At 54.3% G+C, this 25,217-nt stretch overlaps 2 protein-coding genes across 2 annotated transcripts; both read left to right on the top strand.

The window, feature by feature from the left end:
• Positions 1-81: 81 nt before the first annotated feature.
• On the top strand, positions 82-11,664 carry Dusp15 (dual specificity phosphatase 15). The gene is made up of 7 exons (XM_006985476.4): positions 82-448; positions 1,068-1,101; positions 2,687-2,769; positions 5,531-5,580; positions 6,413-6,487; positions 7,783-7,954; positions 8,859-11,664. Exons 1-7 carry the CDS (start codon positions 428-430, stop codon positions 9,129-9,131), a joined length of 708 nt encoding a protein of 235 aa, XP_006985538.1. The 5' UTR covers positions 82-427; the 3' UTR covers positions 9,132-11,664.
• Positions 11,665-21,852: 10,188 nt separating this feature from the next.
• Foxs1 (forkhead box S1) lies at positions 21,853-24,685 on the top strand. Its single transcript, XM_006985477.4, has one exon. It carries the CDS (start codon positions 22,018-22,020, stop codon positions 23,005-23,007), a length of 990 nt encoding a protein of 329 aa, XP_006985539.1. The 5' UTR covers positions 21,853-22,017; the 3' UTR covers positions 23,008-24,685.
• The last annotated feature ends 532 nt before the right edge of the window (positions 24,686-25,217 follow it).

The following is a 25,217-nucleotide window of genomic DNA, read 5'->3' as shown; positions in this document are numbered from 1 at the left end:
ATTGCCGCGCCTGACGGTGCCAGGGTGGGGGGAGCGCCCCGCCCCCACCTCCGGAGGTGGCGTCCCACGCGGCCGCAACAAGCTGCCGTTGTCCCGCGGGCCGTGGGCCCCGCACACTGGGGCTTTGTCCGGCCCCCCGCCACGACCCACGGGGGAGGGGGACCCCACATGACCGAGGGGGTAGGAGGAGCCTGCGGCGGTGGCGGCGGCGGCGGCGGCGGCGGCGGCTCCATCACTTTCCTCCGGGGCCGGGGGTCGGCGGGCGGTGGCAGCGGCAGCTGGGCAGGGCTGGGCAGGGCCGCGAACGCAGGGCCCCTAGTTCCCCATCAGGCTGCAGGCTCTGGGCCTGGGCCAGCCGGGCAGCTGTAAACCCAGCGCTCTCCAGGCGCCGAGCTGGGGGTGCGCCCGGCCACCCGGCCTCTGGATCATGGGGAATGGCATGACCAAGGTAGGGGGAACCCCCGCCACGCCTGACTGTCCCCGCCCAGCGGCCCGGCCCTGGACAGGTCGCTGACCTTCTGCTCCCGCTCCCGAGATGTATGCCACATCTCTGTCATGCTGCATCTGCCTTTCCTCTCTCTCTGCCCCTGCCTGTCTGTCCTCTGCGTGACTCTTGACTCTTGCTGTGCCTTTCGCTGGCGTCTCCCGGAGCGCCTTTTTCTCTCTGCCTCCCTGTGTCTGTGAGGGTCTGAGATTCCTGGACTCTGGTGTCTCTCTCTATCCTTCCAGCTCTGCTCTGCATGGCCTTCCACCTGGGCCTGCCTCAGTCCCCTCCATTCGGGGCCCACTCGGTGCCCCTTCCTGATCTCTACCTGGGACTTTATACCCATCCCATCCCTCCTCTTCCTCCTGTCCCCAGGCTGAGGTCCCTGGCCCCTCCTGTGGTTAATTTGATTGCCTGTTCCTGCATCCTCGCCAGAGCCCCAGACCCCTCACGCAGCACCCAGACCTATCGGGGAGATGGTTTCCTGAGGTCCCATCACCAATAGAGAAGAGCTGCGGGCCCCAGCTACCATGGGTGGGAAGGGGTGCAGCCTGCCCCCTGACCCCTGATGTCCTTCCTCCAGGTACTTCCTGGACTCTACCTTGGAAACTTCATTGGTGAGCACTTTCCACTCTGCCCCAAGGCCATGGCACACTGCCTGTCCCAGGCCTGTGTCCACTATTCACACTCAGGCCCACATAACTTAGACGCTCTCAAGAATGGGGTGTGGGGGAGGCAAGGACGCCAGGCTGGGAGGAGAAAGGACTCATGGAGCTGGAGTGTTTAGGGGGTTCAAGGGCAGGCAGTGCCCAGGCTGGGAGGTTCACTGATGTAGGCTCCCAGTTCAGCCTTCCCCCAAGGCCCACAGGAAGGGCTCAGGATCTGAGCCTTGCCCACTTCCTCAGCCTAAGGTCCCCCGGCTCCCAAGGGCTCTTCCATAAGGTTTTCGTTGAGGTCTGCCTGGGGGTATGGCTTCCCTCGGGGGGAAGCTGGAGATTCTTCTCCCACAGCCTCCTCTGAAGAGGAGCTGGACCGGATCCTGTAAGCAGAGTCCCGAGTGGAACCACCAGGCAGCAGCCTCAAGCCAGGGGGTGGCAAGTCTGCAGGTTTCTGCCTTTTTCCCTCCTCTGCCCCTTCCACAACTTTCCGTGGGGGAGGGGCAGTGCCCTCCCCATCCCTGCCTTCACGGGCCCCCAGGCTGGTGGTAGGGAGCCAGATCTGAACACAGACAGACCTTTGACTTTGTGGTGAAGAATGTGCTGAGACTGTCTGGCTCAAGGCCTGGGGACCCAAGGTGGAAAAGTCACAGAGAAGACTCAGGTGACCCGCCCCACAGCCCTGGCTCCTTCCTCCCTGGGAGCCTCCTCAGCAGCTCCTACTGCATTGATTTCTGAGAGGATTCAGCTTAGTCGTGTGTTAGTTCCACAAGGACAAGAGCCCTGGAGTTGACCCCAGACTCAGTGCCCAGCCGAAGCTGGCACATAGCAGGCATATGGGGAATATTTGTTGAGTGAGGAAATAGGTGTATGGCTATAAGAAGGACTATGTGTTATTTACCCTGGTTATAAAAGGTGCATGCCAGTACATCTCACTCCTCAGAGATGACCACTGACAGTCCTAAGGGGTGTAGTCCTGGGTATTTTGTCATATATTGTAGCTACATATGTAATATTTAAAACAAATGGAACCTCATTCTGCATGCTGTTCGGGAAGTGATGTGTGTCCCACTTAAAATATATATTGGGGACATTCTCATATATCAGCTCATAGGGATCATTTTCATTATTGCACACGAGTCCAAAGTACAGTTGTATTATTTTTTTATTCTGTCTCTTTTGGGTGGACATTAGATTGTTCCAAACAGTTAGCTGCTTCTGCAACAAATAGCACTGCGGAGAACTTCCACCTCCACGTGCAGCTTTCCATGTCCACCGCTCTGTCCACAGATTCCTGGAAGTAGAGTCGCTGAGTCCAGGGATGAGCTAGGGAGATAGGTGTCTGGGATGGGAAGAACAGCACCGGCCTGTCTTTGATGGGTGCCTGCAAGGCGGGGAAGGAACAGGCAAGCCAGCAGGGGGGGCGGGGGGCAAGCTGGAAGGGAGAGGTGAGGAGGCAAGCTGGGCATTGGCTTTCTCTGCGTTTGGTCATTAGGAATAAATTAGTCACGCTGCCCGTTTAGCTCAAGCATCCTGTTTCTTTCAGATGCCAAAGACCCGGATCAGTTGGGCCGGAATAAGATTACACATATCATCTCTATCCATGAATCACCCCAACCTCTACTGCAGGTACTCCAAGCTCTCCGTTCCAGGCTGAGAGGTGGGGAGGGAGAGCTGTAGGTCCAGGACTGCTCCCCACCCCATCCCTACCTTCCAGTACTGGAAATGGAGCTCAGGGGATCCAACATGCTAAGCAAATGCTCTGTTCTTGAGCCACAGTCCTTGGGCTGCCATCTTGCCCCCAGCTGACTCATCCAGCCTCAATGGACTGTTCTATCATCCCTGTTTGGCGACTGAGGCCACAGAGGTAAATGAACTCATGTAAGGTCATATAGTGAAGAAGCTGGCCAACTAGGATTTGGATATAAGCCATCTGACCCTAGAGATCTCATATCAATCCTTAATATTAAGACCTTAATGCAGGCCTCATATTAATCCTTTTTGCACCTACCTGGGCATCCTTCCGATTGCCAAGTGTCTGGATCATTCCAAACAGAAGATCCCAGGGTTCTGTGTCTTGCTGTGCAATCTTGGGCCATGACGTCAGCTCCTTGGGGCCTTTGATCCCGACTGCCCCAGAGGGCTGTTGTGAGGGTGCAGAGGGTCTGCCAGATGTGGAAGACATTCCTGCATGCTGTAAGACACGGTCTCATTGGATGATCAGTTTGGCTCTCATGGAATCCTAAGGAAGAGATGAGGAGGGGTGTTAGGACCCAAAGGGAGAAGCTAAGAAACTCAGACAAGTGGTGCTGGAATCAGGAGACCGTTTGTTCTCTTTGTGACCTTGTGCACAAGACAAGCTGAGCCCCAGCCACCGTCTATTAAATGGAAATGCTACAATAGTACTACTCACTGGGTTTCTTTGAGCCACATATAGATGCTCAACAAAGTGTAACTGAGAAAAAGATAACTGTTTTAATACTCTTATCCCAGGCTAGGGAGATGGCTTGGTGACTAAGTCTGCAGATTCCCAGCACCCACGTAAAAGCCAGGCATGCCCACATGTGCCCATAACTCTGGCACTGGAAGTAGAGGAGGTGAAGATAGGGAAATCTCTGGGACCAGCTGGCTGCCAGCCCAGCTGAAAAACATCTCCAGCTTCTGTGAGAGAACCTGTCTCCATGGGGACGTGAGGATAAGGTAGAGGGTGACAGAGCAAAATACCTGACCTCGGCATGCAAACACACAAATGTGTATAGTCATCCCCATACATACGTGTATTCATAGGCACACATGCGCACGTGTGCACACACACACACACTCACACTCACACAAAAGAGCCCCTTGTCTAGAGTCTGTGTCTACTATTACAGAGAAGCAATGGTAGATTGAAAAGGCTCTGGAAATCTCAGATTTAAAAAAAAAAAAAAAAAGCAGGTTCTAGGGGCCTGGCGAGATGGCTCAGTGGTTAAAAGCATTTGTTCTTGTAAAAGACCCAGGCTTGGTTGCCAGCACCTACATGGCAGTTCATACTGTAAACTCCAGTTCCAGAGAGATATGATGGGCACTGGGCACATAAATGACACACATACATACATGCAAGCAGAACACTTGTACACATAAATAAAACTTTTAAGTTAAAAAAAAAATGACAGAATCCACCACACACTTGCTATGATGACCTTGGGCAGGGTCTTTCACCCTCTCTGGGCCTTGGACTCGTTTTTTTGTTTGTTTGTTTGTTTGGTCTCCTATCAAATTTAATGGTCTCCAAGGGCAGCTGACGATGATCTGTGACTTTCATTGTCTATGAAGCAATTTCCAGGCTAGTGCAATCTGATTTTGCATTCTAGGGCAGCCTCGTTCTAGAGCACTGGAGTATGTAGTCTGAACAGATTGCATGGGCAGGCTTTCCAAGTTATTAATGTGTTTATTAAAGAAATAAGTGCTGAGGGAAAGAGCCCTGCCCTGACACCTCCCCAGCAGCGGTCCCTCCCAGCAGGGGATTCAGCAGGCAGGCTTGGATGCTCCCAGGCAAACCCACAGCCAAACACACTGCAAAGGGAAACTGCAGATCTTGCAAACACCGTGGGATTCCATGACCTTGGAAGCATTAGAAAGAGATGGGACACATTTCCATGGACACAAGAGGACAGGTCCTGTGTCCTTGAAGAGTCACAGTCAGCAGCAGACCGGGCACCTGAAAAGGGCTGGGCGAAGTAACAAAGGATTGAGGGAAATCTTTGAGAAACGGCAGTGAAGGGTTTGGAACATGGACAGAAATATCCCTAGTACCCTGGTGTGGAGTTTCGGCAGGAAGCAAAGCCTGGCAGACCAGTTCATGAAGCTGTTGTTGATGTTGTTGTCTGGTGGTGGTGGTGGTGGTACGGTGGTGGTGGTGGTGGTGGTGGTGGTGGTGGTGGTGGTGGTGGTGGTGGTGGTGGTGGTGGTGGTGGTGGTGTTTGTTTGTCTTTTGAGACAGGACTTACTGAGACAGCCCAGGCTGGCCTCAGCCTCCTGAGTGCCAGGATTACGAGTGTGTGGTCACTATGCCTGACTGTTCTTTTCATGGTTCATACTCTCCAAGGCAAATGAGCTCTGTCCTTTTCACTGCATAACTTTGCAATCCCTGCCTGGGGGATTGTCCTTGAAGAAACACCTTCCCAGCTTCCAAGTCCTCATGTCCAGGTCACCTGTGGGTGAGGACGCCATCTTCATAGACGGAGCTGGCAGGTCCATACAAATAGTACCTGCTCTTTGTGGGCAGGAAAACAATGGTGGCCTAGAGAGGGGCAGGAAAGGGCCAGGGTCACACTGGCCTTGGCAGCTCAGGCTGGGGGAGAGGTGCAGGCAAGGCCTCACCATCTGGGCATGTGTTTCTTCCCTGCAGGGTATTGCGTACCTTCGAATCTCAGTGGCTGATACTCCTGAGGTACACATGTAAGTTCCCCTGGATGGGCCCAGAGCTGACAGAGAGCTGCCCCTGGGGTGGAGGTGAGGGCCTAGAGTATTCAGGCCAGAAAGCTGTCACAGGGCACCCAGAGCCCTTGCAGCAGGTCCCTACTAAGCTCTCTCCAGGCCTCAGCCTCCTCCCCTGTGATGCGAAGAAAGCATCCTATCTCTTGGGACAAGGTACACAGCAGGTGTGAGGGTCAGACTTGACCTGCATCCTGGCTTGCAGTTAAGACACCTGGTTCACAGCCAGCTTTTTCCATTTACTGCTGTGTGACCTTGGCAAAATCACTTGTCCTCTCTGAGCTTCAGATGAGTCGATGTTTGCAAAGATGAGGCGACCTGAGTTGAGGATGTGGAACTGGACCTGGTAATTGCAAGGACTCTGGAAAAACGAGGGTTGTATTTGGTTTACTAGCACCGGTATCTCAAGCTTGGGATGGACTCAGGCTGAAGCCTGTCCCTTTGGGGCTCTTCTTCCAGTCCACTGCTGACCATTGTTCCAAATCCTCCTCCAGCTGCAGACCCTAGAGAAATGGCACCTAGCGCTCCCCACAGCTCTGTCCTTGAAAGGCCAGAATACAGCCGTAGTGGAAGCTTGTTCCTCATACTTGGTCAGCTGGTGGGGCCAGCCTCTCTTCCCGCCTGCTCTGCTGCCTCCTTCCTGAGCAGCATCCCGATTCACTGCACACGCGGACTGCGCTGAAAACCTGGGGTTCTCTGTCCCTTGGTGTCTGTACGTGAGGAGGAAGAGGAGGAAGCTCCTGAGAGGCCTGCCCCCCCACCCCAGCATTCCCTTTCCTGTTGCTTTCTTCTCTAGCAAAAAGCACTTCAAAGAGTGTGTCAACTTTATCCACGGTTGCCGCCTCAACGGGGGTAACTGCCTTGTACACTGGTGAGTTCTGAAGGGCTTCCTCCCCACATGCATGCCTATCCTGTGGGGCAAGCTCCCTCTAGACTGTCACCGTACTGACAGTCCATCACTCATGGGGACAGACCCCTCAGAGGTTCAGCACTCCTGGGCTGTAGCCCGGCAACTGTGTTTTTCTGAGACTCAGTTTCTTTATCTGTAAAGTGGAGGGATGGATGCCGTGCTGACAGGGCTCTTGAGGGAGCTGGGTGGGGTCACATAGGTAATCCATGCATTCTAGCCCCTCGCCTCTCTTCCCTTTGAGGCAGGAGTGCATGGCTAGGAATCTTCTCCAGTGTCCCTGACCCAAAGGGTGCCGTTCATCCCATGGCATCTCACCAAGGGTTCTGGCTGGGGCTCTCTTAAGACCTAGCTCTCCAGCTGATGATGGTGGCGCACGCCTTTAATCCCAGCACCTGGAAGGCAGAGACAGGTGGATCTCTGTGAGTTTGAGACCAGCCTGGTCTACAGAGTGAGTTCCAGGACATCCAGGACTACACAAAGAAACCCTGTCTCAGGAAAAATGAAAAAAGAAAAGAGAGAAAGGGGAAAAAAAGAAAAGAAAAAAGGACCTAGCTCTCCCCATATTCAGCTAACTCTAACCTCTCCATCTTCAAATCCACAGCCCACCTTCTACCTCGCGATTGTTGCATACACTACTTAGAATACTTTGTTTTGTTTTATCTCGTGGGCAGTTGAACTCAGCCTCATACGCACTGCACAAGCACCCCACAATTCACCCATTGTCCTAGCCCACAGCATTCTTGTCTAGCCCTATCTTTCAAGACTCGGCTTGAGGTCACTTCCTAGGGAGCCTCCTCCCTACACCTCTCCTACCCCCACTAAGGAAACCTCTATTTGTGTGGCTCTTCAAGCCCCAGGCTCATCCAGTCTTCAAGTATCTGAAATTGCCTCAGTATCTGAAATTGCTGCTTTGGTTAGTGGCTGTTTCTCCAAACTATAGTGTAAGCTCCAGGGCAGCAGAGACCATGAGTTTTATTCCTTACCATACCCCAGTGCCTGAACAAAAACATGATGGGTGTGTGTGTGTGTGAATGAATGAATGATGTTTCAGCAAATCCCTTGGAGTAGGGGACAGAGTACTGGTCTGAGGGGAGGGAAGGGAAATGTCACAAGCCAAGTCTTAGAGCTAGGTAGGCAATTCCAGGCAGACTCAGGGGGCAAGCATGGGGAGGCCCCGGTAAGGCAAGGGACCTGGCAGGGAGGGCATACGGAAGGAAGAGAGACTTTCCTGCAGCCTGGGGTTGTCCGGGATCCAGCTTTGCAGGTATATCTCGAAGTACCACCATTGTGATTGCCTATGTGATGACGGTGACTGGACTAGGCTGGCGGGAAGTACTCGAAGCCATCAAGGCCACCAGGCCCATCGCCAACCCAAACCCGGGCTTTAGGCAGCAGCTGGAAGAGTTTGGCTGGGGAAACTCCCAGAAGGTAGGGGCCGTGCAGGGCTGGGGCCGTGCAGGGCTGGGGCCGTGCAGGGCTGGGGCTGTGCAGGGCTGGGGCCGTGCAGGGCCATGCAGGGCTGGGGCCGTGCAGGGCTGGGGCCGTGAAGGGCTGGAGCTATGAAGGGCTGGGCCTGTGCAGGGCTGGGGCTGTGCAGGGCTGGGAAGCATCCTTGATCTTAGCACCCATTGGAGGGGATCCACCCTATGCCTCCCCCCACCCCTTTCACTCTCAAACTCACAATCCTCCTGCCTCAGACTCCCAAACACTGGGGTTGCACCACAGGTCACCACACCTGGCCTGGGTTTTCAGGTTTTGTTTTGTTTGTCTTTTTAACTGAGACTTCAGATGTTTATAGACCAGACTGTGGCCAACACAGGTGTCCCCAATACAAGGTAGTCCAGAGTTCGTCCACTTGGGGTCTGTGTCCTATTCCACCCAGGGTCTTTCTGAGGCCAAAGGAGTCCTTCCCTTAGCACTTCTGGGGGGAATATCAGCTTGAGGCCACACAGCCAACTAGGAGTGGGAGAGAGAGAAAGGAACGGAGTAGCTGGAAGGTTCTCAGAAGGTGGCATAAGGGACGCCAGGACTGCCCCAGGCCAGGAGCAGACAAGGAAGAAACCCCGGGGGTGTGGTGTCTTTGAGTTCACAAAAGGGGACAGAGGCTCAAGGAAGGTGGTTTAAGGCGGTTTGCAGCGGCCAAGTCTGAAAGATGGAGTGTCGAGGGTAAGTGGGTTTTAGGTAGCCCCACCCCACCCCACCCCCGCCGTGAGTGTTGGAAAGTCTTAGAATGAAGACAGAGGAGACTTAGAAGAGTCAGGTGTGGGGAGGGTGTGAAGGTGGCAAACCGGTGGCCGCTAGACCTGCGCTCCGCTCCCCCTCCCCGCCCCAGCTTCGCCGGCAGCTGGAGGAGCGCTTCGGGGAGAGCCCGTTCCACGACGAGGAGGAATTGCGCACGCTGCTGCCTCTCTGCAGGCGCTGTCGCCAGGGTTCGGCGACCTCCGGCGCGTCGTCCACAGCGTCCTCGGCGGCTTCCGAGGGGCCCCTGCAGCGCCTGGTACCGCGATCGCCGCGGGACGCCCACCGGCCGCTGCCGCTGCTGGCGCGGGTCAAGCAGACTTTCTCCTGCCTCCCGCGGTGCCTGTCGCGCAAGGGCGGCAAGTGAGCGCCGTGTGCCCGCCGCTCCGCCCGTCCTCACGCCACAGCCCTTCGCGGGCGGCCGGGGCTTCCCGCGCCCGCGATGCACCCAGAGCCCGTGGGAGCCTCGCCCATGCCCAGTACCCACCACGCTTGTCTGAGTCCGTCCTCAGCGACCCCTCTGAGGCTCCGGTCCGCCGGCCTGCTTCAAGCCACCTGGTGCCTTAGTCCTTGGACCCGGGGAAGGGGTCCTGGGCCTCCACCCCGACAGTGCGGGAGAAGGAGGGAGGGTCGGGTGGGGCGGACCTGCCTGGAGGAGATTAAAGAGACACAGATGCTGCCTGGCCAGGTGCCTCTGGTCATTCCGCAGAGCCTGGGTTCTGCGTCCTGCAGGAGGCAGGGCGGAAGCAGCTTCCAGGGACCCGGGAGAGCGCCATTCTCCATCAGTCTGCAGAGCTGAATTCCAAGACCATGCCCCTCTGTGACACACACACACCCCCAACCCCCATCTCTCCCTGAGCCCTGAACTTCTGACACCGACACCGCCCCGAGCCCCTTTTCTTTGGGCGCATCACCTCTCTGAGGCCCCTTCCTCTTATCCAGCCCCCGCACCCCCCCCCCCGCCCCGTACACAAATAACTGGCCAGTGTGCTCCATTTGGTGGGGTTACCTTCACGTTATCTTTTACTGTCTGAGATGGCTTTATTCTCAGGGAGAACACCCAGGCTCAGAGAGGTCAGGCAGCTGGCCCAAGCACACACAGCTAGAGCAGGTCATTCCCAGTTGTGACAGTAGAGAGGAAGTAACTCCTGGTGTGGAGGTTCCCGAAGGGGAAGACCCAGCACCAACAGGGCGGGGGGCAGGGGGCAGGACATCCAATAAAGCAGTAAGTAACCCTGTGGATGGGCAGAGGAAGGGGTGTCACAGGAGCTGAGTACCTGAGCACTCAGCAGACTCTCGTGGCTTCCTGGCTGATGGGGAGGCACAGCCCCCAGCACTAAGCTGAAGGAATGGTGAACGACCAACACCAACCCCCAATTCCTCATCCACTGGGAGTGTTGAGCATACAGAGTGCCAGGTACTGTGCTGGGCCCGGGGCTACAGCAGTGAGCAAACCCTTGTCTGTACATGGCTGACATTCTAGTGGAAGATGAGCAGATAAGAGGGGGTAAGAGGGTGGACCACCGTGCCATCTGACCGGAGGCTGGAGGGGCAACTGGCAACCTCAGATTGAAGGAGCAGTTACATGAAAAGGCCTTGAGTTAGGACCGTGTGAAGAGAAACATGGCTGGGCTCCCCCGGGGGGACCCGGAGCCTGCACCCTCCTAATTGGCCAGTGGCACCACAGTCCACCTGTTTTCTAGTCCTTCTGTCCCAGTGCCATTCCCTCTTAAATTAAAACTAAAAGGTGGGCCAGGCGGTGGTGGCGCACGCCTTTAATCCCAGCATTTGGGAGGCAGAGGCAGGCGGATCTCTGTGAGTTTGAGGCCAGCCTGGACTACCAAGTGAGTTCCAGGAAAAGGCGCAAAGCTACACAGAGAAACCCTGTCTCGAAAAACCAAAATAATAATAATAATAATAATAATAATAATAAATAAAATAAAAAAGTGGTCCCAATCCACAGACAAAACCAAGCCCTTCGGTATAGTGTTCCAGACCCTTCCAGAGGCTCCTTGACCGGAGTATCACCTCTCCACATTGCCTCAACAGTGCAGGGCTCTCAACTGTCCTAAACACTGCGGCTCAGCTGACCCTCATTCCACCCTCCCTGACAGGAACCCCATTTATCAGAGGGGAAAATGGAGGCTGGTGCCCCAGGTCATGAGCAAGAGATGGTGCTGGGATGTGAACGTGGGCAGCCTGGCTGGAGACCCTACCCTCTTCATTATTTACCCTTTGTGATCTAGAAATGGGAAGGGCTCCTCTGACACATAGGAAGGAGGCTGCTTGGATGGACAGGACACCTCGGGTTGGCTTCTAAAACTCCAGCTTCGGTTGGAGTATAGATGGGAAAACTATCCCACCTACACTAAACACCTACAGACTTTTTCCCTAACAATCTAACAGCCTCCTAGCATTTGCTTCGGATTAAGCGTTCTAAGTATTTAGAGACAGTTAAAGTATATAGGTGTAAATAGTCCACCACTTGGTTTAAGGGATTTGCCATGCATTTGGGCATCCAGTAGGGGTCCTGGAACCAACCTCTCACCAACATAAAAGGACAACTAATTATTACTCATGTTAACCACATGGAATGTTTTGTGCCCCTCTAGAGCTCACAGGTCTGAGTCTGAAGTGGATTGTGGCTGCATAAGTATCATGGGACAGCTGCTGGCGTGTGGGACCGAGAGAAGGAGAAGAACCGCCTCCCACCGGTGCTTGTGAAGGGGAGATTTCACTCCCCACCTGTCCATGCTGCATTAGCCGCTGCACTAGGAATTTTTTTTTCTTTCAAAGCCTCAGTTCCACCACATACACAACAAGGGTTGGGGCAGCCTGAACCACTCAACATCTCTCATATCGCAAATATTTCTTGATAATAAAAAAGTTCTAGAACCAGGTGTGGTGGTGCATATCTATAATCCAATACTCAGGAAGCAGAGGCAGGAGGATTTTTATTCAAAAACCAGCCTGGGCTAAATCGTGAGACTCTGTTTCAACCTCCGCCCTTCCAAAAGATACCAACCCCCTCAAAAAATATATCAATGTGAAAATGTTCCCATACAATTTCAGTGGATCTCGGATCCCACCAGGAACCTGTAAATTCTAGATGTAGTTCTCAGGAGGTGGCAAGGGGCACAGACACAGAGCTTTGGATCCTAGCTATTCCTGGTGGTGCCACAGATCTTTCTAACATAAGTATACGCTATCAAAGGCCCTGATGCAGCCAGGCCAGCAGAAGAAGGAGCAGCCACTTGGTAGGCAATTCCAAAATGTGAGGGGACAAGTGCAATCCATGGAGTGCCTGCATGGGAATGAGAGTGGGAAGCTGGCTAGCATCCTTCCCAGTGATGAGATGGTCATAACCTGGCCCTCTTCGGAGTCATCTGTGGCTCCTTGATGTCCAGGTGCTGTAGTCCCCTCCTCACCCTGGCCACAGAGGCCACAGGAAGTACCCCCCTCCCAGGCCCTATCTCTGGCCTCCCTCTCCTCTCCAACTTTATTTCTTTTAGTTTCTTTTTTTTGTTTTGTTTTATTTTTTGTTTGTTTGTTTTCAAGACAGGGTTTCTGTGTGTAGCTTTGCACCTTTCTTGGATCTCGCTCTGTAGACCAGGCTGGCCTCGAACTCATAAAGATCCACCTGGCTCTGCCTCCTGAGTGCTGGGATTAAAGACGTGCCGCCACCGCCCGGCTTCTTTCGGTTTCTAAATGCTTCCTCTCATCTCACAATTAGAGCCTCCCACAAGACGCTCTCTCTGCCTACATTGCTTCCTTCCTCCACCATCCGGGCCACTCCTCTCCTTAGCCATCTCTTCCTGGACACAGCTTTCCCTGGGGCATCCATTGATTTAACTCACTAAGATCTAACTCACTGCTTCTCCCAAGTCATCCCTCTGCTTCCCCCATGATCCTAAAACATCTGTCGTCTCCTCCTGCCACACCATGATCTTCCTAAGACCGACGACCTTGAGCACAGAGCCTGGCATGCAGTCGCCATCCACTGAGTGTTGAATGGTGGTCACGTGGCCTGCACCTTAAACTTCACATACTGCTGTTCTGAGAAGAGTGTTCTGGAGGCATCCTGGCGGCCCCTGCCTCACCACCCACTAGGGGGCGTCACACACACACACACACACACACACACACACACACACACACACACACGACCTTCACTTCAACCCTCTCACTGTCCCAGCACTGGTGGATAAAGTTGGACCTTCAAGGACAATCATGGTCCGCCTCTAACTCTCTTCTCTCCTCACCACATGGATTCCATATCTGCACATTCCCGATTCAAATGTATTTGTAACCCCTAAACCAACACTTGCCTTGCAAGCAGAAGGGACAGAAGTCGGATGAGATCAGGACTGGAGGAGCTGGGAAGGAGGAGTTAATGAAGGGGGCACTGTCTAGTGCCACTCAGGAGAGGGGAGCTTGGTTTTTAGGGTGACAGCAGGCTTGATGTGCAGTTGGTTATTCATGGCTCGGGGAAAGGTTTGGGAGAGTTTTAAAACTCTTCTTCAAACACAGCCAGTTTCAGACATGTTGGCTGAGTTGTATTCTGGTGGTGCTGGGGGATTGAACCCAGGGCCTTGGGCATGCTAGGCATGAGTGTTATCCCTGAGCTGCATACACCGGACCCCAGCTCTTGACAAAGAATTTGAATCCTGTGAGTTAAGCGTAAATAAAGAGACACCACCTTCCCTTTAGCTCTCGGACTACAAACAAGTGTCTATTGCAAGGCCACATTTTATATATGTTTCTATTTGCCGAGAGACAGGCGGGGGAGGGAGGGAGAAAGAGAGGTTGCATTATCTAGAATGGCCCTGAGGCAGAGTGTGAGGTGCTGGCTGGTGCTTCTGAAACACGAAGGCCATGTCATACCTCACCGGGTGAACTTGCAGGCATTTGCAGGAGTTAACACTGCTTAGTGAATCCACAGTTTATACGCAGCCATATTCTGAACAAAGAAGCACAAAACAAGGCTATGGAGTGATGGGTTGGTAATAATGGTGTGACCATAACCTCGTAGGAGCCTAACAGAGACTCCCTACAACAGAACAATCTTGAGTAAGAGAACCAGCTAAACACACACCCTCAGACACACGCCCGGCTCTTCCGGGCCAGGCTGCTCACTGTTCCTGAATGTACCATATTTTCCATCCCAGCAGGACTTGGCCAGGGCTGGTCCAGGAACGTCACTCCGCCTCACAATTTTCTACTCACCCTTAAAGTCCAGCTCGATTCATCCAGCACATGTTGGCTGAGCACCCTCTGTGTGCCAGGCAAGTCTAGTCACTGGGGCCCCAGCAGGAAAAAAGACAACGGTTCTCTGGTTGCGTGCCAGGCACCCTCTGCCCTGAGCCCAAACTGTCTTTGAGTTGGAGGCCCCTCCATACAATGAATAAATGTTACATGTAGGCTGTAACTGTGTGCCGGGGGTCCGTGCTGAGTGCTTTGTGCACACGTGGGTTGGTTAAGGGAATTTCCAGCGGTATTGTCTGTGGTGGTGGTTGCTGGGAGCACCACCTCTGTCCATCCTGGCAATTGGGAGGGACGTGGCCTCGTGGTTCTGCATTCATCAAATCTGCCACTATTTTATATCCTGTCATCTACTGTTTTTTTCAAGTTGAGAGATCTTTATTCACGTGCAGAATCAATATGCAAAGCACTGAACAGGGCATTCTAGAGTTAATCATGACCTGTCTTCCATACATCTGTACTCATCACCTTATTATCCGCATCAGTCACAAGCTGGAAGCTATTGCACGAGAGTTCCTTGAGACAAAGGATTGTTCTGTCTTGGGCCCCATCTAATTCCTACCTCTGGCTAGATTATAGTAGGAGCTCAAAGAATATGGGATGTCAGGAGAGAGGCAGGAGGGGACGGAAGTAAGATGTCAGGATGTCCCTCACCCTGTCATGGTGCCAGCCTCATCCAGGCCATTCCTCTTTGAGTCCCCCACTCATCTTCAGGCCTGGGCTGTGCACGGGCAAGCATCCTCAGGATTCTGACAAGGAGGAAGCCTCCATCTGGAAAACCTGGCTCCTCTGTGCCCTCAACAAGAGTATGGACTTCTATGACATTTGAGAGTGCAGCAGCTGGGCATCACCCAGGTACCCACCTCCACGCCCTTGAACTCACGATGGGTAAACACTGCTTGGAAAGGAGGAAACTGGGGCTGTCTGAGGACAGGCAGTAGACTGTGGTCATTCTCTCTGGGGTTACCTCCATTGCAAGACTTCTTGGGGGACCCAGGGAATAGCCGGCCATCCCTGATTGATAAAATGACCAGGCTTCAAGCTCTCTGTGATGAGGAGAGATTTTCCAGGAGCCCCTGAGGGAAGCGAGTGAACTAGCCTGCAGGACAGACCAGGTCAGTGTGTCCTCTCAACCCCGTCAGCCTGGCCAGCTCAGGCACATCTCATCCAAGCCTGATAGTAGCCCCACCCTCTCTAGCAATTCCCTCATTCCCTCCCCCCACCTGCATTTTGTGCCCTGAGTTCCACTTCTCCCATCATGGTCAGTCTCATCCCTCCTTCCCCTCCATCAGCCTGGCTCCCTGCCCGTCCCCATCACCTGCCCTTCCTTCAGTCCCGTCATTCTATCTGCCTCAAGCCACACCCCTCACTCCCCTATCACCTACAGGTCCCTCCCTCTTCCCCACTTGCCCCTCCAGATCCAGATCCCTCACTGGTCTCCCTCTGTATCTGCATGCCTCCTTTCTGCTGTCTGCTTACCCATCATCCCTGTGGATGCCTCTTTATCATCTGTGGCTCATTGCTATGTCCTCATCTCCCATTCTGTGTCCCTAGCGCCTCCTCAGCATCCTGTCTCCCTGTGACCCCGACTCTGTCATCCTCTGGATTCTTCAGTCCAGCATGTCTCTCCCCAGCATCTGAATCTATCCCTTCCAACAGCCTCATCAGCTCTTTCTTTACCTCCAGGGCAGAAGGGTCTTAAGTTCTGAAACTTACAGGTCCCATTAGCCCTAGCTGGCCTTCAGATTACTCAGTGTTCTCTCTGCTCAGGTGGAAATAGCCTAGCAACTTCTCTGAGCCTTAGTCTCATCTTCACTGCTGGCCCTCTCTGATGCCCAGAATAGCTGAAGCTAATCTGAAGATTAGACACACACACACACACACACACACACACACACACACACACACACACACCAAAAAAAAAAAAAAAAAAAAGAACAAGGAGTATCTGTAGCTAGAGTTTTCCTGCCTGACCCACAGTCAGGACAAATCTCTCTCACCCGCCAGTCCCACAGCCACTCAGACCCAACCAAGTAAACATACAGAGACTTATAATGCTTACACACTGTATGGCTGTGGCAGGCTTCTTGCTAACTGTTCTTATATCTTAAATCAACCCATTTCTATTAATCTATATGTTGCCATGTGGCTCGTGACTTACCGGTATCTTAACATCTTCTCATGGTGGCAGCGTCTCTCTGCCTCAGCCTTCCACTTCCCAGAATTCTCTTCTCTCCTTGTCCCACCTATACTTCCTGCCTGGCTACTGGCCAATCAGTGTTTTATTTATTAACCAATCAGAGCAACACATTTAACATACAGAACATCCCACAGCAAGTATCCCTGCAGGATGCCAGAGGCCTCCCTACGCCAGGCCCTTTGCCCGGCCACAGAAAGGGCTTAGTCTCATCACTCACTCCTGTCTCCTCTCTGGCCTAGATCTGGGGTTTGAGGGGCCACGATGAAGTGGTTTCTGACTATTTACCGTCCCTCTCAGGGTACCAGGCACGGAACTCCAGATACTCTTGGAACCCAACAACCTCTGAGAAGTTCAGAAACCCTGGTAAGGATGCTAAAGGTGCTCCCAAATGACCAACTGCCAAACTGTCGAGGACCTGGAGGTGGGAAGAGCTGCCTTGCATCTCTTAGCCAAAGCACCCAGTGCCAATAGGCCAAAGCCACAGGGGTAATGTTTGAGGCCCTTACTGATACCCGGTGCCCTCCTAAGCACCCCCACAGCTCTGTGCGACAGAAAGAGCATTATTCCCCTTTACCATTGGACATCCCCTGTCCTTGCCTGAGCTCACACAGCTTGTTACTAGCAGGTCTCAGCTGCCCAGCAGCAGGGGGAGAATGGGTTCTGAGGGCCTGGTGCAGGAGCCCAGACCCTAACCTGAACCTTGAGGGCAGACCCGTGTTGCCACTCCAGCCGGAAGAGAGCTGCCGAATTGTTGATCTTGTTACTGTGTCTGCCGCCAGAGGGTGGGAGTTTGGTTTGAAGCATCCATGTCCGACATGGCTCACAACCACCTGTAACTGCAGTTCTGGGTATCTGATGGGCTCTTCTGACCTCCATGGTCACCTGCACAGATTTGGCACACATTCACATATACAACACATAAATGAAAACAAATCTTTTTTTTTTTTTTTTTTTTTTTGGTTTTTCGAGACAGGGTTTCTCCATGTAGCTTTGCGCCTTTCCTGGAGCTCACTTGGTAGCCCAGGCTGGCCTCGAACTCACAGAGATCCGCCTGGCTCTGCCTCCCGAGTGCTGGGATTAAAGGCGTGCGCCACCAACGCCCGGCCGAAAACAAATCTTTAAAAAAAAAACAACAAAACACTGTTGAAAGAAGCTCCTGGAATCCCAGACCACAGGCCATGCCTCCCAATGTCCTTAGCACTAAACTTTGAGACAGGGTCTGGAACAGCCCAGGCTGGTCTGCACTTGCTGGGTAGCAGAGGATGACCTGGAACTTCTGATCCTCCTGCTTCCACCTCTCATGTTCTGGGATTACAACTGTGTGCCATCATGTCTGGTTCTTGTGTAAGTTTGTTTGTTTGTTTGTTTATTTTTCAGAGCTGAGGACTGAACCCAGGGCCTTGCACTTGCTAGGCAAGTGCTCTACAACTAAGCTAAATCCCCAACCCCCTTATTTTATTATTTTTAATGATGTTTTTTAGATTATAATATAATTACATCATTTCCCCCTTCCCTTTCCTCCCCCCAGATGGTCCTATGCACCCCTCTTGTTCTCTTTCAAATTCATGGCCTCTCTTTTCTTTTCTTTTCTTTTCTTTTTTTTTTTTTTTTTTTTTTTTTTTTTTTTTTTGTTGTTGTTGGTGGTCGTGGTGGAGGAGGAGGAGATGGTGGTGGTGGTGGTATTGTGGTGGTGGTGGTGGTGGTGGTGGTGGTGGTGGTGGTGGTGGTGGTGTGGTGGTGGTGGAGGTGGTATGTGTGTGTGTGTTCCTAAATAATAAGTACAGCCTGCTCAGTCTGTATAATGTATACTTGTGTGTATATGTTTTCAGGCCTTATCATTTGGTATTGGATACTTAATTGGCGCGCTCCTCACTGGGGAAGACTATGTCTCCAGTTATCAGCATTTCTTAGTTGCCTGTAGTTTTTGGTGTAGAGTTGAGACCTCACTGGTTGTCTGTGGTGCTGGGGATGCAACCCAGGGCTTCATGTGCACAAGAGGAGCACTGTACCAAATGAGTCCCAGACTACCAGTGTTTCGACACTGGGGTCTATTGTTATTTCTACGGCCAGACTTACTCAGTGTTGCTGATTGAGAGAAGGAAAGTGGCAGAAATTCCCGTGATGGGAGCCAGAGGACCTCCAGGTTGTTCCACATTGTACTGAGAGCAAAGAAGGAGGGTGCTGGTGCTGTGGATATCAGGCCAGAGAAGGGGCTCCCCAAGTCCCCTGTCCCTCTGGCCCCGCAGACTTCTGGTTGGAGCCGCTACCGCTAGTTTCCAGGAAATTCTCTTCTGCCTGCGTGCTGCAGCGCCTGCTGTGACATCTGGAGCCCAGCATGCTCCTGCGGTGGCGCCCAAGGGTGAATTCTCCCAGTGTCTGTTCCAGGGTGGCATATTGGTGCGACCTAACTGGAGCGCGAGCACACCTACCAGCTGCTGGACAGGTCGCCTTCCTCCGGGGTAAGCACCACAGTGTGCCCCGGGGACACGGCCACAGTGGCCTGGACCGTGGAGAGTGCTCACTAGTAAATGTGGCTTCAGGCGTGTGGTCTCAGAGAGATCATCACTGGGAAACAAGACACCACCCAGAGGCACCAAGGATAAGAAAGAACGTGGGTATCAGGGCTGGTGGCAGATTTCTTTTAGGCCTGTAGGGGGCGCAGGCAGGAGCAGCTTTGGTCCTCGGACGTGAGACAAAAGCACAGGACTTGGGCACATGTTTAAAGCGGGCATTAGGCACGGTGGGCACAAGACAGGCATTGGTGAATGGCAATGGGCAAGGGATGGGCACAAAGTCATGGAGTGATCATAGAGGGGTAGGAGGCAGGGACATAGACACTGGAGCGTGGAATAGACAGTCCTGGAGTAGGTGGGGATTGGGACATGGAAGAGGGCACAGGCACACAGGGGGTGTAGGTATGGGATATGAGTCCAAAGTGGGCACCAGGTGAGATGCAAAGTTCTTGGTCCTGTGCTCACAGTCTCTGCACCCGCAGAGCTACAGGCCCACCCAAAGGCCGGCCACCCCAAGCCTGAATACCAGGTCAGTTTGTGCTCTGCCGAGGAGTACCCAGGACCTCCAGACCAGCCAGAGGAGAGGCTCATCATGGCTCTTGTGAGTCTCCCCCTCTTCTCCAACCCTTTCTAAATGGCCTCTCACTGATGCTCCCTAGACCTAGCTCTATCCCCTACCCCTATTCCCGGCTCCCCACACACTCTCCGTCCAACTCTCTGGTCTGTGTGACTCAAAAAGAGCTTGGCTCCCACCCAGAATGTGGGAAAACGGGTTGCCTCGTTGCCAGATGCTGCCACAGGTGGAGCCAGTCTTGGCTCGCCAGCTCCTCCTGCTGGAAGCTTCTGTACCCCGAGGCCTCACAAGATCCCCAGCCCAGCGCCCCCAGCAGCATCCCCCACCTTCTGGCAGAGCAGAATGAGTCCTAAGTCGGATGCTAAAGAACTACTAAAATCAGTGCACCACGGGATATGGGTCCTTTACCCTCAACCCTGCCCTCCCTGAACCAGTGGAGATCTCTGCCCAGGTCACTGAACAGCCTTCACCCCTCTACCCTGAGGCTAGAGCCTTGGAATGCAGGATGTGACTGGCAGCTGGGCACGGGGGTCAGCTAGAACTTGACGTGGAGGCCCCTTGAATTTGAGGCAGATATAGGACAAAACCATTTGTCACTGGTCCAACATGGCTACAGCTGATTCCTTAGAGCCGGCCTTGCCCTGCTGTAAAGCAGTTCCGGTTTGTTTTAAAGCACTGCCTCCCAGTGATCAGACCCTAAGAACTGTTCAGACCAGGGCCAACCAATAGCAAAAGAGTCCTTGTTGAGCGGTGGTGACGCCTTTGATCCCAGCACTCGGAGGCAGAAGCAGGAGGATCTCTGTGAGCTCAAGGCCAGTCTGGTCTACAAAGTGAGTTCCAGGACAGCCAGGGCTACACAGAGAAACCCTGTCTTGAAACACCGCCCCCCCCCCCCAAAAAAAAAAGAAAGAAAGAAGAAGCAAAAGGGCCGCTACTGCCCAGGTGCTCTGGGTTTCAGCCCCTTTGTCCTACCTATCATTTCTATTTTAGGGGGACTGGGGTGGTCCAAAGAGTCCTGGGCTTTGGATGAAGCACCTGTGGGAGTCTGTCTTTGGAAAAAATGAATACAGCTCTAAGGCAGAATCCAAGACTTGGGGCCAGCTTCTCCCCACGGCCCACAGTTCTTTACCGACTGCTAGACCTACTGTGGATAGAGGGGACCTTTCAACAAGCAGTGTGTCCTCTTTGTCCTCCCCCTGCCTTGTGAGTGAGGCGACTTATAGGATTCTGATTATGGATGCCAACATAACAAATCTCTTTCAATAACATGTCAACGAGCCTCTGTTTCTTTTTCTGTTTTTTAGTGCTGGGAATCAAACTCTGGGCTTTGTGCGTATGCTAAGCACTGAACCACACCCCCAGCCAATAAGCCACTTCTGTGCGGAGAAAATGTTATGATTTGACAAAGGACCGAAGGAAGTCCATTGCATTTTTTTGTCCAGTTGTTCCAGGAATGTTTATTGGGTTGCTCCGGTGCCCAGTGCTGGATATGGAGGACAGAGCAAAACAGCATGGTCTTTCCACTCTTGGGGTTCCCAGCCTGTTCCCAGCTGAGGTCCTATGACTGTCCCCACTCCTGATCCTCACAGATGTGACGATGTTAAGGAGTTACACAATACCTAATTTAAAAACCAGGACGGGGCCATAAGCTGGCCAGGCCCACAACAGGTGGCCACTGACTTGGGCGGGAGCAGAGAAAACACTGATCCATTGAAAGGACTGACTTTGCCCTGGCCCTTGCCAGGCCCCAGCTCCAGGCTGAGGCTAGAGGAGCCTGAGTTCACAGGACATGCAGCCCGTCCTCTGCGCTAGGCTCTCCCAGGGGTCTGGCTTCTAAGGGATCCTGTCGGGTCCTCACCATGGGGTCCTCACCATGGCCTGGACAATTCCATTTTAGAGATGGGAGGCTGGGAGCTCCGCCCAGGAGGCGTTCTTCCCCACAGCAGTCACTAGAGGGCGCCAGGGCTCAGGGGAACCAACCTCCTTTCCTGTCCTTGTAGCCCTCTTGAGTACACAGGCCAATAACCAGGGCTTGGAATAGTGTGGCTCCAAGGGCTCCATGGTGTGGGAAGGAGGTGGCAAAGGAGGAGAGGGAAAGCCAGAACTAGGGTACTTGAGAAGCCGCCATAGTGGCTTTTCGCGCTCCATAGGGACGCTGCCGAGATTCCACCCTTCTCCTCCCCTGCTCCACCTCTGGTCATACCTGTGTCCCTGCAGGTCCTTCTGTCTCCAGGTTCTTTCCTTCTTTTCCTCTACTGTGACTGGCACTCTCTCTGTATGCTTATTGTCTCTCTCCAAATGTCTGGTTCTGTCTCGTGTGTGTGTGTGTGTGTGTGTGTGTGTGTGTGTGTGTGTGTGTGTGTGTGGTGTGTGTGTGTGTGTGTGTGTGTGTGTGTGTGTGTGTGTGTGTGCTCCCATCTCACACTCAACTTCAGAGCATGGCTCTGCCCTCCCACCTCTCCACCTCTTCACCCTGCAGCTGCTCACAGCTTCCGACCACCACGGCTGGACTCTCTTGCCCGCCTCCTTAGACCTGACGAGGGCGGTGAGGGAGGAGGGAAGGGCAGCGTGGTGGGCCCACCTCTTTTTGCCTTTCTAGGCTGGGAGGCTGGGCCAGTGGGTTTTTTAACGGCCTGGGCAGCCTGTGCAGCTCGCCAGCCCTGAACGCTGTTCCCCCGGCTCTGCAGTCCCAGCAACAGTCAGCATGCAGCAGCCACCGTCGCCAGGATCCTTGGCTCCTTCGGCCGAGTCCACCAAGCCCCCTTACAGCTACATAGCCCTGATTGCCATGGCTATCCAGAGTTCACCGGGGCAGCGGGCCACCCTCAGTGGCATCTACGGCTACATCATGGGCCGCTTCGCTTTTTACCGGCACAATCGGCCGGGCTGGCAGAACAGCATCCGCCATAACCTGTCTCTCAATGAGTGCTTCGTCAAGGTGCCCCGCGACGACCGCAAGCCAGGCAAGGGCAGCTACTGGACCCTGGATCCCGACTGCCACGACATGTTCCAGCATGGCAGCTTCCTCCGCCGCCGCAGACGCTTCACCAAGCGCACAGGTGCCCAGGGCACCAAGGGCCCTGTCAAGGCAGACCACAGACCCCTCAGAGCTGCCAGCCCAGACCCAGGAGCCCCCAACACCACTACTGGCAGGCTGTGCCCATTCCCACCAGAGGTGCCAAACCTCAAGGGCCTAAACTTTGGGGGTCTGATGGGATCGTTGCCAGCCAGTGTATGCCCAGCAACCAGTGACGCCAGGCCCCAGCTGCCCACTGGACCCAAAGAGATGTGCTCGCCCAAGTCTGCAGGCCCAAGGGAGCTCCCCGAAGCCACCTCGCCCTCCCGGTGCCCTGCATCCGGCTTTTCGGCTGCCTTCTCTGAAGCCGAGAGTCTCGGCAAGGCCCCCACACCTGGTGTGGCCCCTGAGGGCATCGGGAGCAGCTACCAGTGCCGGATGCAGGCGCTGAATTTCTGTATGGGGACTGACCCGGGCCTTGAACACCTCCTGGCCTCTTCAGTCCCCACCCCTGTTCCCTCGACTCCTTCAGCCTCTCACCGGGCCCCACCGCCCCTGCCAGCTGACTCCAAGGAACCCTGGGTGACTGGGACTTTCCCTGTCCAGGGAGGTTCCGGGTACCCCCTGGGGTTACCCCCTTCCCTTTACCGGACACCAGGGATGTTCTTCTTCGAGTGACTGACCACAGCAGTCCCTCCACAGGGTCTCTGTCAACTATTCTCTGCAGGCTCCGTCCGGCTGTGGGACCTAGAGCGCTCTACGAGGACCCAGCCCTGGGAGACCAAGGACTGTGAGGATCAGAAGGCAGAAGTGAGCCGTCAGCCAGGTCCCTGGGGCCTCCAGACGAACCTGGGATGAGGGCAAGTGGGACCCTCGGGATGTTCTCTGTGGTTCTCAGGGCTAATAAAGCCAGTGCGATGGTGAGGGTCTGTCTGCTGAATGGCGGGGGCTAAGGACCAGGATGCTGGGTTCTGTGTGGGGCACCCATCTGGAAAGGTCCTGCTTGGGACTTCCTCCTGCTGGGGACTTTCTTGGGGAGTTTCCCAGGAAGGGAAAGGAGGGCATGAGGGCAGGCAGGGAGAAGATGCAGCCAAGGTCCACAGACTATGGGAAAGCTGGGCTGGCCTAAGAGGCTGCTTTCTGTCCTTGAACTTGTAGCTGGACACCCTCTTTACGAAGCCTCCCCATGCCCGCTGCCATCCCCTCCCAGGCTTGTTTCCGTCATCTTGCTTGGGTTCTATGGACTACCGGCCCCATTTACAATAAATAGCAGGAGCTAAGGCTCAGAGCTCACCCCAGCTCCGGCGGAAGTTCAAAAGATCGGCAGAACAACGGGTACCCAGGGCTGTGCGGCCGGCACAAGCTGAGGGGAGGTGCAGGGTGGAAAGCTGCCTCAGGGCAGCATGGGGGGGTGGGCAGAGGAGGAGTCGAGCCTTGCTGAACACCAGGGCTGATAAGACATCCTTCACCCGTGTGCAGACAGGGAGTCCAAGGTTAAAAAGCAGCACCTGGCCTTTATCTGAACTCTCCACAGTGACGGGACCTCTCCTGGGTCCCTGGGTCTCTGAAGAAGTCTCCTGGTAACTTTTTGCCAAAATCGTATTACATTAATGTGTGTGTGTGTGTGTGTGTGTGTGTGTGAGAGAGAGAGAGAGAGAGAGAGAGAGAGAGAGAGAGAGAGAGAGAGAGAATGGGGTTCAGAGGCAGCTTGTAGGAGTCGATTCTCTCCTTCTACCACATGGGGCCCAGAGACCAGACACAGGGGCCATTACCCACTTAAACCATCTCACCCCCTCCCGTGACTCTATGAACCCATTTCCTTGAGGGTGGGGGCTGCCCTAGGTACTAAGCAGAGGCAACCGAGCTCCGAGCCTTGCCATGAGCTAACTGTCCTCTTGAGTAGAACAAGAAGGTCTGCATGGTGCCCACCAGAGGACCAGACAGGAACCTGAGACCTCACTGCGCCTTCTGCAGGGAACAGAAGCAGAGGGTTCCTGAGCCTCAATCGCCTCTTCCGCGCCATGGGTATGGGCTGAGGCAGAGGGGCCAAAGTGCGGGTGTGCCCCCATTTTAACCTTCGGCAGAGAGCTCAGAAGGCCCTACGTCCCATGAGGTGGCACCCAGTCAGGTGGCCTAGTCTCCCGCACAAGCCCTTCCCTGGGCGGCTTAGCCACTGACTTCAGCCTCTGTGAAGGCGGTCTTCACCCTCCTCCCTTCAGAGGCCCCCTGGGGCTTTGGAGGAAGCAAGTTGGCTGGCCTGGCTCTGAGCTGTCTGGTTCCCACAGACTCCAGGACTGAGGTGGAGGGGGACCTGAGGGACGGAAGCCGGCTGTGACTGGAAGGGGATGGGGAAACGCCTGGCCAGCTGGGGGAAGTGGACTGCCCCCCCTCCCCTCCCATCTCCCCCTCCCCACCATGCCTGCTGCACCCCACCATCAGAACAGTGGGTTGCTGGGAGGGAAGGTAGCAGGGTCCCATGTAGTGAGGGGTGCAGATACACAGAGGGAGGGGACCCTCGCGTGATGTGGGGTCAGCATGTGGGGAGTGTGGGGTGGGTATGCTGGGGAGACACAGTTGGCTAGAGACAGGACGCAGTCCCTGGTGGTGACCTGGTGGGTCAGGGAAAGAGGCCGCGGCCGGGCACTGTTCCTTGCCTTGCATTTCTCTGGAGCCCTGGTGACCCCAAGTCCCTTCTCAGCCTGTATCCTAGCTGGTAGGAAGATGGGAAGCCAGCAGGGCTGGGAAAAGTACCCAGCCTCCCAAGGATGTTCACAGCCTCTGAGTCCAGTGTCCATGTCCCAGAAGAGGAGACTGAGGCTCTCCAAGGACGGCTCTTGCCTCGCTTGTGCTGGGGTGACAGTGAGACCCAGGTCCCTCTCTATGTCTTT

Source organism: Peromyscus maniculatus, chromosome 4 (assembly GCF_049852395.1).
Source record: "Peromyscus maniculatus bairdii isolate BWxNUB_F1_BW_parent chromosome 4, HU_Pman_BW_mat_3.1, whole genome shotgun sequence".
Classification (NCBI taxonomy): domain Eukaryota; kingdom Metazoa; phylum Chordata; class Mammalia; order Rodentia; family Cricetidae; genus Peromyscus; species Peromyscus maniculatus.
This window is presented reverse-complemented; position numbering and strand designations above follow the sequence as displayed.